Genomic DNA, 12,506 nt, shown 5'->3' with positions numbered 1-12,506 from the left:
TTTCGACGTACACACACACACATACATCGACTGACACACATGGACCCACACACACACACATCGACTAGCACACAAACACATCGATTTAAACACAAATACATAGACTCACACGCACATGGAACTACGCACACACATATGAACTTACACACACATATCGACTAACACACACATGGACTTACACACACACACATCGACTGATACACACACATCGACTTAAACACACATCGCACACACACACATGGACGTACACAAACAAACACAGCGACTGTCACACACACATCGACTCGCAAACACGTTGACGCACACACACACGGACTCACACAGACACAACGCACACGCATATATGGACTCACACGCACACAAGGACGTACTCACGCACACTCTAACTTTTATGTAGACTAAATAAGTTCGTAAATAATAGTTTTCTATGTACGTGACTTTAGCGAAAGAATCAAGGGAGAGGGGAAATGCACTCGTGTTATAATAAGTAATTAGGAGTGACTGCGAGGGTGTTCCGCTATTTCGGTGCCAACATTTGCCGCGAGCAAGAGCGGCAAATTCATGAAAGTCAACGAATACAAAAGGAACCGAACCTACCTGTAACTATGAGCAGATGTGCAATAATCAAGCGTCATTGACTTAACGTCACTGCTCAACCCCCCCCTACTGAGGGGGGCACGTGTAAATACGATAGAACGAAGAAGTCATTGTTGCGTGGCTGCTTGTGCCTCAGGAGTACAGAGAAAAAGGCTATTCTTCAAAAACATTGGTTCATCCCTGTCATTAAATGTAACCCATAAGAGGCAATTTGTAATGAGTAAACAGTCATCATGGTCATAAATGTTTGAAAGGAGCTGTAAATCTGCGTAGCGCAGTGTCCACACGAAAGAGTTTTGCCCCCATCCCCCCCATCGAACGCGTGTGACCTGGTAGGGCCCCCCTTCCACCGAACACGTGTGACCTGGTAGGCCCCCCCCCCTCCACCGAACACGTGTGAGTTGGTAGGGCCCTCCCCCCCTCACCGAACGCGTGCGAGTTGGTAGGGTCGAGCGCGCGCTAGCTAATAAATAAATAAACGAAAGAGCACTAAATCGCTAATTAAACTACTTTAAAGATGACGGACCTGAAATCGGAATAACGCTGCCTCAGCACGGGGCTTATTGCGTGCTACCTGGTTGTTATTTTTTTGTTTAAAACGTATACCCCACGGTTTGCGAGCCAAATCCTTAGCAAGTTTCGGCCACACACACCGATACACAGACACACAATGACATTTTATAGGTGTGAGATCATAGAATATCATAATCATTATTTATACTGGAGGAATCCAATGAGCTATAAAGCGTTTTGTCACAGACGTCCAGAAAATGACAAATATCATAGCGACAGTCATCATCATCGTACGTCTGAAACATTTTAACAATGTTTTTACTAGTAATTCTTATCCGCTATCCAAGGTGTTATGTGGAGTCTCCAATTCGCATGAGCCACTATGTCCCTCTAGACTATTAACGTGCTAGAGAGAAGGGCCATTTTCCAAAACGTCACCTATAACATGTTTATATGATTTACATAAAGTTATCTCCACGGTGGCGAGAAGTTAACTACATCGCCTGGTATGCAGGAGGTCGTGGATTCGATCCTGATCCTGACGCCTGCTGTGTATTTGGAGTGTGCGTGTCTCTCTCTCTCCGTGGTCGCGTGGATTTTTCTCGGGGTCCTACGGTTGTTATCTCCACATTTAAATTCAATAACACGCATTTATTTGGCTGCTATCTCTACATTTCCACATTGTAAGCCACTTACTTGAGCGATCATTTGTGATAGCCAGGTCGTTTATTCCAAAGAGCTACATAGCTCAGTGAGCCTTACCTGGTAAGATAAAAAAAATAGTTTAATAGTTTCGTTTTATTTTGATAACCTTTGAAGTTCACACCAAACCATTCGGTAATAACATCACCGTATGTGGCAGATGCTATATTGGACAGACGGGACGTAACATCAGCATAAGACTAAAAGAACACCAAAGAAATATTAAATTATCTCAAACACAAATGTCGGCAGTGGCAGAACATGCTTGCCAACAAGGACACTCAATTGATTTTGGTAACGTTGAAGTGTTGTGTAAAACTAATTATTATTGGCCAAGACTAATTAGAGAATCCATTGAAATTGAGAGAAATAGAAATAATTTTAATAGCTCTGACAGCTACAGGCTTAGTGCGGCTTGGTAGCGTATTATTAAATAATACATATTACAATTCCTTATCGGTGAAACACATACTACTTAACGAATTACTAACGTAGCGTATAATCACAATAACACACATTACAACTAATTACTAATCTACAACTCAATACTAATCATAACCATTGACAGATTACCAATCGATTATATAATTACAATACCCCCCCTCCGCCTGAAATCACGGCACTTGAATTAGTTAAATGATGACGTCACCCTGCTGCACTATTTAAGACCGGGAGCAAGTGAGGGCTTTACCATCCTGGCGAATTGCCCGATGATGCTGGATGCAATTACCAGCGAAACGTCACAGTACTCAAACTGTAAATGTTGTGGATTCACTCTTCAGCACATCGGTGGGCTAAAGCAGTGAACTATTTGTCTTTTGTCAACGTGACACTTTTTTTACTGTTTGGCCGTGTCGGGTGGTGGAGGGTTACGACACATTATAAATAACGCTGAGATTTTGTTTCCCAATCACCCCCCCCCCCCCGCTAACCGTCTGCCCTCTGTGCGCGCATTCGTCACCGGTGCGAGTGTCCACCCAGCGCGCTGACACTCGAGGGTTGGTGGATCGCGCGAGAGATTGCAAACGGGCGCCCCGAGACGCTCCCGTCGAGGATGCGGGGTTGGGATGAGGGGGGGGGGGTGGTGGCCCGCAGAAGGGGGGCAGCACAGCAAGTAGGGCCATTGTAAGGGTGTACATTCGACACGCGGCGCTCAGGAATCTTTACAGCAACGCTTGGTGGGAAAATGCGGGGGTTGGGTAGGAGAGGGGGGGCGAGTAAAGGTGGGAGGGGCGGGGTATTAAATATATGTTTAATCTGCTACGCCGAGAGATCTAGAAAACCGGATACTTCAGGATGACAAGCCCCGTGCGCTCCCCGTTAACACCACGGTAGCCTACCGTAGTAGCGTGCGTATACGCGTGGCACATTCAGCAACTAACACATTGAACCACTACCGGATTATAAGACGCACTTGCCCCCCCCCACCGCCAACCGCACTACATCGAAGAGTTCGAGGGATGCATCTTACATTTTATTGGACGCCGAGCACGAGTTCGGGGGTGCGTCTTACTTTCCGGAGGGTCCTATACAATTCGGAGAATACGGTAGAAGCCAGTGCACGGAGTTGCCCTTAATGAGTTATTTTTAGAAACATCTGAATTTGCGTGGCTTGGCATTCAGCAGCACCTTGCGCTGTTATTGTCCTCAAGGGCCCTGGCTTCACACATAGCCGCGGCATCTTCAGAGCCCCCCTCCCTCCCGATGCAATGAAGGGGGATGCGTGGTTGAAACCGTCCTGATCTCATAATAGAGTTTTTCCCCTTTTTTCTGGCAACAAAACTGAAACCTTTTTACATGGAATCATGTGTGCATTAACCACAATACTTGTGGTCAAAATGCAAAAAAAACCCACTCTGATAATATATGCATTGTCTTTGAAACTGATTGGTCCACACCAGAGACGGCTTTCTTTTGAGCCTCGTCTCAAACGGTGCTAGACCAGAGGACGCCAAAAGGCGTACAGCACAAAGACAATGCACTGATCTCACCAACGGACGCGGCACATCCAAACGTGACCCAGCGGATTGACACAGCACGGGGTAAAGGCGCAGCCCTGCAATTTCTCACTCACGTCACCGCTGGTGGAAGGGCCTCCTCCATTAGAGGGAGCGCTAAAGAGCGTGCCTCTCTCTCTCTCTAACGAGTTGAATTTGGCCTACTCTTCCACGCTTCGGGCCATACATCCCGGATTGCTCTTTCACGCAAGAGATGGAGCTTTGTAGAGTTCCTCTCCCGAGTCGTATTTGGTCTACTTTTCCGCATTGCCATCCAGACGTCTTGGGAGAGTTGGGAGTACAAATTCGGGTTTCTAGAATCGTGGCACAATACGCTAACCACCGCGCCACCAATGCACCCTAAATGTATGTGTGTACGTAGTATACACTCTCAACAGGTGAAGGATATAGGTGGAATACTTTTAGATTATAAATAACGACTCTCTGTTCTCAAGAACGGCTGCTGACCGAAACGTCAGCCAATATGATTCTAGTTTCAGGCTGCGTTCATGATTAATGCCGCATGGACATTGCCAAGGGTAGCCCAGGGGTCAGAGACACTGAGCCGATAACCTCTGAGGGCCTGGGTTCGAATCTGAGTGTTCAGCCACCCGTGATTAAACCGGGTTCTCACGTGTGTGGCGAGTTAATAATGGTCTGAGATTCACAACCCAATTAGTAATTGCTGCACACTCAACCACGTAAATAATAATATCGATGACTCTTCATATTATTAACTTTAGCCCGTCACTTGATTTGGCAACATTTCAGCGGCGAGAATGAAAAGGATCGATTTTATTTCTGTGTTATAAACGTTTCTCAGTAGGTGGGCATCTGGTAACGTCCAACCCCACCCCCCTCTCTTCCCTCCCCCCGATGTGCCGATTGCAAGGATCTTCAGAAGTAGCTCTCTAATATCCCCTTCTGCGCGCCGTTCTCGAGCACGTGGGGTGTTCCTTACCGCGCTCTGCGAAGATGTGTCTTGTTGGGCCCCACGTCTCACGTCCCCGTGATCAGAATCAGTGTTTATACTGAGGAATCCGATGAGCTGTAAAGTTATTTTTCACAGATGTCCAGTAGGTCTGGTCAGAAAGTTACAACAACCAACAATACACAAACACGGTGTGATTGCAAAGTACAGGCCGCTTCAAATAAATGTTAACACTCATTAGGGGACTATCGTTTTTAATGGAAAAAGGACGGATTATATGCACTGTAACATGATAAAAAAAATTTGAATAGTTAATTGCTTCAAAAAGTCAAAGAGTCTCCACTTGTTCGCCATCGTTGTCCACGCACGCCTGGAATCTTCTCCAGGTGGTCTTCAGAGGCCGGGAGTTACATTTCTCGTGGTACTGTTGCAAATTCTCCGAAGTGTTAACATTTTTTTGAAGCACCCTGTATATAAAACGAAAACACATCACTTGAAAAATATACAAATACAGCCATTTCATTTGTAATCTTACCAGGTTAAGGCCCCTGCGGAATTAACTTATTTTCCAGATACGACCTTGCCACAAATGGTAGCTCAACAAAGTGGCTTTATCACGTGTAAATCTACACAGCAGCCAAATAATCTAAACGATCTCAAAGCATGTTGATTCTCAACGTGGAGGGAAAAAACGGGAAGAAAAAAAAACCATACATGCCGATGGCATGGCTGGAAAAGACAAGGACCGCAAACTTAATGACAGTCAACTCCATCACTGCGGGCTATGCACGTGGCTTGTTGTCCAGGCCACGTGGCCTGCTATCCAGGCCACGTGGCCTGTTGTCCAGGCCACGTGCAGCGACGGTTGGTGGATCACCACACGCTCATGTCGCAAAAATTCCCTTCCCGTGGGTGGGACGTCGAGGAGGAGCCCGTAACCCCCCTGGCACTACCAGAAAGCGGTGCAGTCCAGCCAAAATGTGGACTCCACCTGTTCCGTCTGCAATGGGATAGAGTGTTTCTCCCTCGCACGCGTGGGTTTTCACCAGGTGCTCCGGTTTCCTTCCCACACGTAAGCACTCAGTAATTGGCAACCTATATGATAACAAGAAGAGCCATTTCGTTAAAAATGCGGTATACATATGTTAAAAAAAACAACTAAATATTTCAAGAGCAGCAATGCACGTGATGCATACGAGACGGTGGTCCTTAATAAATGACGTCACTGAGCAGTCGTTGAAGAGCCGCGTGGCGAGCTCCGGCGCCGCAGGTTGCCGACCCCTGACATGTAGTTGTGGTGTTGCTCCCGCATGGCGCTACGTAGGGGACCTTAGAGCTTGGGCAATTGTTGGCGCCCGCTGGCTGTCGCCTTCCTGCTCGTCCGTGGTTCCTCCTCGTGCTCCCCACCTCTCTCGGAAGCGCCTAGGCCGGAGTGGAAGGGTAGGCAGACAGCACCCTCGAGAGCAGAGGGGTCGGCGAAACCTTGCGGTGAAGAATCCGCAGGCTGTGCCTCCTTAAGGACTGCAGTGCAGCTCCTGAAATTTCCGAAAGAAATGGCTCTTCTTAAATTTCGATTTAAAGCTTTCGTGACCGCAAGGATTCATCTTCTTCGGTTCGTTCAGTAAAGTCACGTGGAATGAGAATAAAATAATAAATTAATAAAATAAAATAGCACAATTAAAATTCTCACTATTGTGTTATTTTATTTTATTAATTTATTATTATTTTATTCTCATTCTACGTGACTTTACCGAAAGAACCAAAGAAGATGGCTCTTCTTGTTCTATTGATTGCCGACTCCCCTGACCATGGAAGTTCAGTTTGCTCCCCGGGCAGGGGTCGGCAGATCTGGCGCTTCCTGAGCCGCATGCGGCTCATTAAGGACTGCTTCGTGACGTCACTTATTAAGGGCTCACCGTCTTGTATCCACGTGATCTCGACGGTGCCCTCTGCTGCTGCAGCACGACCAGTACTGGATTAAGCCAGTGCGGGGCCTGCAGCATATGTTATAAAGGGACCCTAAATAAAAAGAAAAATATTAAAACGCATGTATTTTTAAATTTGCATAGTAAAGTAGTTGTATTTTTTCCATTTGCTATACAGCCGGATAATACGACAAATCGCTAACCTTAAACACTCAGTCCTTCATAAAAGTTAAAGGCGGTATGGCACTACAGTAGTAATAGAGCACGTGCAGAATCACTGAACCGGAATTGATAGCTTGAAAGCATTTAGCGCGGGGCCCTTGTAAGTGCGGGGCCCGTAGCTACTAGATATGTAGCAGCTACTACTACACATGTAGTAGCTGCTACATATGTAGCGACTTGTGCTACGAGGATAATCCGGCACTGAGCTCGCCCACGCGGGCTAATTGGCAGGCAGCCGTCTTCATGCGGTGCATTGTGGGTGGTCGGTTGACCGTGCGGTCCGTGCGAGGCGATTTCGCTCTGTGCGCCCTTCCTTTTTTTTTGGAATGCATCTACTAGGGGGGGGGGGGGACTTGTGCCTGCGTTCCACGTGGGCACAAGTTTATTTATTTATTTGAGATGTTTTCTTGTTCATGTTTTTTGTTTGTTGCGGTTGCACCCGATTCAAGAGCCGAATGGCTCACAGGGCTATACCAAATAAATGGCACTAAACTAAATAAATGGAACTAAGGTGTTTTGAACGCGATGAAATAAAAATACGTATCGCGAGTCACAATGGGGAGACGCAAAAACCCTTCAACGTTGCTTTCGCACACTTGTTTAAAAAAAAATCCATTTGTGCCATTTATAGCTGCAATGATCGCAGCGCTTCTAATTACGCTCATAACTTATGCAGGCAAATATTAAATACACCAGTGGCATCGTCTTGTTCTCACTTAGTGCCCCAGAACATCAATGATTTAAAAAGTACCGATGGATGGCTTACAATGGGAATCTACATCATTTTTGAGACAGACGATGCAGAGACTCAAAAGTTAAAACATTACAAGTTTACAATTATGTAACTCGTTGCACAGTTTGACATGAGATTATTAGGTCTGGGAGGGCAGCCAGAACCAGCATTGCCAACAATTGCCCAAGGTCTGTGACCCTATATTTGTATGTTTGGCGAATGGGGCTAATGGGTGTTTATACGCGCGCCAGCGTTAGGCTTACGCTTAATCCTCGTACCGATGGACACAGATTGGGGTTAAATACACTTGCTCTACTGCCTGCTCCTGGTGAGCCAGGGTATGGCACCTCATCGACGCCCACGGGCAATTTCAGAACGTCTGTGTGATCCGCTGGGTTCCAGGCCAAGTGCATAGCCACCACTGCCCGGCTATAGTCAAGCAACTAACCGCATGACGTCTGGGGTTTAACCGTGGTGTGAGTTGAATGAATGCATGTATATGTTTAGACGAATATTGGTTTCAATTTACAAGCATGTAGGATTTCGCGGTTGTGCTGTACGGCTCTCCGTACAGCACAACCAGGTGTGTGGGGGGTTCTTTGTCTTTGAGTCTTTGTCTCTGACTGTGTGTGTGCGTGCACCTAGCCTGGCATAAGTACTGTGGTGACGCCACCGCCACTTTAGTGGTGAACGGCGGTTGATGTTATTGTTAGTATGTGGGTGTGAGTGTGTCTCTGTGTGTAAGTATTTACGTGCGGAAGCAATAATACATCGGCAGTTTGTGCACGTGACTAATGTATGTATATGGCTGTGTGAGGTAGAGGAGGGTGTACCGCACAACGTTGACATTGTACTCACACAGCGATCTGACCCCAAACTCACGCATGAATTACGACGTTCCTCTTGCCAGTGGGCCGATTCATTAAAAATATTTGTTGGATTTTCATCAGTTCCTTTGTTGAGAAGTTCATTATCATCATCAGCATCATCATCACGATCTATGGGCAGATAGCCCCGTGATTTCGTCAATTGTTTCCACTTTAATCTGCCTCGTGCCAGTATGCTCAAGTGGTGCGACATCTTTCCGGCATCAATCTCTTCTTATGCCGTCGTGAAGCCGTTCTTTGGAGAAATTAGGGACTGGAAAAATTTAACATATTAAGAGAGTTAAATATTACATCGAATATTCCAGCCATTCTCAAATCATCGCACGTGAAAGCTTCACATAGACCGTGGGGGTTTTTGACCATACTTCACCATAGTGAGCACACCCCCCCCCCCCTCCATATCACTTACCCACTGGTGTTAGCCATAGCCAGAAATCGAACTCGGCTCGCTGAGTTCATAGCGCAGCGTGCTAACCACCGTGCCACCAGTCCACCCCAGATATCTAAGAGCAACAAATATATTCATACAAACACAATAATTGCAAGCACCGTTGAGTAAATTGCTGATAATTACACGCACAAATAATAACACACACCACGCTGGGAGTCCTGCCTCCAATTCCACGTGTAAGAGCATACATTGATTTTATAATGAAAGACACTCTATCCCACGGTGTTATTTGCCATTCACGGCACATGCACAGTCACCACTAGAGAGTAACGGGAATTTGCCAATGTACCAATGAAGAATTGTTTTGGTCTGAATGGAAATATATTTATATATACTAGAAAAGTTGAATAAGTTGGGCGATTGTCGATATCAGCACGTGGACCAAATGCACTTGCCACAACACTCATGATAAAAAAATCTAGCGTGGTCGCATATTCGTGTTTCATTTACCGCCGGATCGTGGCTCCCCCACGCTGTGTCGGTCACGGGGATTGTTCGACCGTACTTCAACACGCTTGTCCGTGTTGGTTGGTGATGTATGGGGGGGGGTGGAGGGTTACCCGGTTCCGAGTTCACTGCACTTGACGGAATTCAACGAGCAGTAATCGAGGTTGATTGACAGTCCAGCGATCACTCGCCTCCTGATCGCTCTTCCATCGCTACTACCATGGGTACCGTCCCCATTAGTTTCAACTCCATTCATTCCCCCCCCCCCATCCATGTTGAGGTCTAATCGACGGTCTGCTCTGTGTCGTCTCATCCACACTGTGCGTTCAATCACCACCACCACCTTACAACATCACACCCACTCACTCACCCTCTCACCCACTCACCCACCAACCCACTCATCCATTCTGTGTGTTCAACCACCACCACCACCACCACCTTGCAACATCACACCCACTCACTCACCCTCTCACCCACTCACCCACACACCCACTCATCCATTCTGTGTGTTCAACCACCACCACCACCTTGCAACATCACACCCACTCACTCACCCTCTCACCAACTCACCCACCAACCCACTCATCCATGCTGTGTGTTCAACCACCACCACCACCACACAAAATCCCACTCACCCACTCACTGACTCGTCTACTCACTCAACCACTCGTTCACCCACAATGCATATATTATTATAGCACGTTCCTTTGCATGTTTTGCCAAAAGTACGTGTGGTTAATGTAGACTTGATGCCTTACAAAAAAAGTTTTTATTTGGTGAGCGAAAACATCTTAATGCCACCTGTTTTATTGTCATTTAGGGTAAAACCTATTCTTATTTTTTCAACATAACACTCACTCAACTATTCATGTACTCACCCACCCTCTCACCCACCAACCCACTCATCCACAGTGTTTAACCACCACGACCACCACACAGCAGGTCACAACATTACACTTGCTCGCTCACCGATTCGCCCACTCACTCATCCACTCACTCATCCACTCATGCACTCACCCATATTATTACACACTCATTCACTACACTGCAGGTCACGACTATTTCCTTTCTCCTTCGTTAGCTCGCACTGCTCCACTGTGGAATTCCACCCCATTGCCTCTTCCCCCCCCAAATTCGTATAACCTTGCTCAGTTTAACACAGAACGTGTCAACTCTTGCATAACCCAACGTTCAGTAATCCGGCCTGGTGGCTCAGTGGTAGAGCGAGTGGCTCACAATCGGAAGGACCCCTCGGGGGAAAGGGAGGGGGGTGGGTCGATATAATACGGGACCAATTTTGTGGGGAATTTACAGTGGGGTTGCCCTATGGATAGACTCACCCCTGCCATATGAATGTGGAATCTCCAGGACTGTAAACGAGAAATGTGCACCGCTGCACTCAACACTCATTTGAGCCAAAACAAAACAAACAAAAAAAATCCCCCACTCTTGACTTCGAAGCCAACTTTCGTCGTGCTGTTAGTTGCTGCCTGCTTGGCATCTGCGGGTGGCATTTACCCTTTGTGACCTTGGGTCTCAAAAAAAAAAAGAAACCCGAGTCCAACCCACGATTTTAATTTCACCTGCGCTCTGCCCGCACCGCGTGCGCCCTCACAGGATGACCTGTTCGGGGAGCTGTCGAACCTCACCCACCTCTTCCTGCACGGCAACAAGCTGCTGAGTCTCTCCGACAACGTCTTCCGGGGGCTGCACAGCCTCGACAAGCTGCTGCTGCACCACAACAGGCTGCGGGCAATCCGCCGTCGCATCTTTCGCGGCCTCTCGGCCCTCTCCACCCTCTACCTGTTCAACAACGAGCTCACCGAGCTTTCGGGCCACGCCATGGGTGACCTGTCGGGCCTCCAGTACCTGCGGCTCAACAACAACACGTGGGCCTGCGACTGCCGCCTCTTCTCGCTCTGGGAGTGGTTCAAGCGCTTCCGCGGATCGAGCACGGAGGTCGTCTGCCACTCGCCCTCGAACCTCGTCAACCGCAACCTCAGGTCGCTGGCGGAGAACACGTTCATGTCGTGCAACCTCGGCCCCACCTCGTCGACCTTCTACGCCGTCGCCACTCACCCGTTCCGCCCGGACAAGGCGTCGGGAACCCGCGCCCCGAAGACGCCGGCGGCGCCCGGGATAGGAGTCGGAGGAGGAGTCGGAGGAGGCGGGGATGCCAAGACGTCGGCCGTGGCAATCTCGCCGATCGTCAAGGTGCCGACGAGACGGAAGTGCCGCAAGCACACGGCGGCGCGCGCCCGCGCGAACGCCGCCGGGCAGGGCTACCTCGACGGCAAGCAGGAGCGCGACGGCGCCGCCGGCGAGCTGCCGCACCTCGACACCTACTTCAAGGAGCTGGACGACGACGTCGGCGGCGGCGGCACGCAGCCCGCCAGCCCCAAGTGCAGCCGGAACAAGAAGGAGGGGGCCGACCTCCAGCACGGAGGGCAGGCGGCGGGAGGGGGCGCGGCCGGGCGCGTCCACGGGCGGCCCGGCGCGGGGTTCGACGCCGTCGCCAGGTGCGCGCTGGGCCCCGTGGCGGCGGTCGCGTTCGTCCGCCTGGCGCGCGGGCCCCTCGTCTAGACGGGGGGGTGGGGAGAAGGGGGGGGGGGCCGACGAACTGAAGTGACAGGCGGCGGAAGAGTTTGATGGGAGGGGGGATGGGGGTGGCTGTGGTAGGTTCGGGTCGGGAGGAATGACAAACACTTGTGACGCGGGGTGAATGAATGAATGGATTCGTTGGTGGGGAGGGGTGGGGGTGGGTGCGTGAAGATAAGCTTTGATATCTAGTATCGATTCAGATGTATTGCTTGAAGTTGCAGTATATATAAATAATATATAAGGATTAACGAAAAAAATCAAATCTATCGGAGATCTACATTAAGGATCCTTGCACTGGTGAGATGTCGTGTCCATAATTTACAACGGGGGGAACGCTTTCGTGAGTGCAGTTTTTACCGATACAAAAGTGATTGTTTTGGTGTTTTGGCTATAACAATGTAAACAATACGAGGCATATGTGTTCAGGCTGCGGCGATAATGCAACACGTTTACAGACGTATCACATCCATCCAAGAATAGTCGGCTCGGGGAAGGGTGTG

General features: G+C 48.6%; 1 protein-coding gene across 1 annotated transcript in view; it reads left to right on the top strand.

The window, feature by feature from the left end:
* The window catches only part of LOC116950318 (reticulon-4 receptor-like 2), a 29,299-nt gene extending 17,296 nt beyond the window's left edge, over nucleotides 1–12,003 (top strand). Inside the window, exon 3 of the mRNA XM_032968042.2 lies at nucleotides 11,023–12,003. Within this exon, the coding sequence (XP_032823933.2) occupies nucleotides 11,023–11,988 (966 nt within the window). The 3' untranslated portion in view covers nucleotides 11,989–12,003. The remainder of the gene's footprint in view (nucleotides 1–11,022) is intronic.
* The last annotated feature ends 503 nt before the right edge of the window (nucleotides 12,004–12,506 follow it).

The sequence above is a fragment of the Petromyzon marinus genome, chromosome 38 (assembly GCF_048934315.1).
Source record: "Petromyzon marinus isolate PM22_M1 ecotype Great Lakes invasive population chromosome 38, UKy_Petmar_22M1.pri1.0, whole genome shotgun sequence".
NCBI classification, from domain to species: Eukaryota; Metazoa; Chordata; class Hyperoartia; order Petromyzontiformes; family Petromyzontidae; genus Petromyzon; species Petromyzon marinus.
This window is presented reverse-complemented; position numbering and strand designations above follow the sequence as displayed.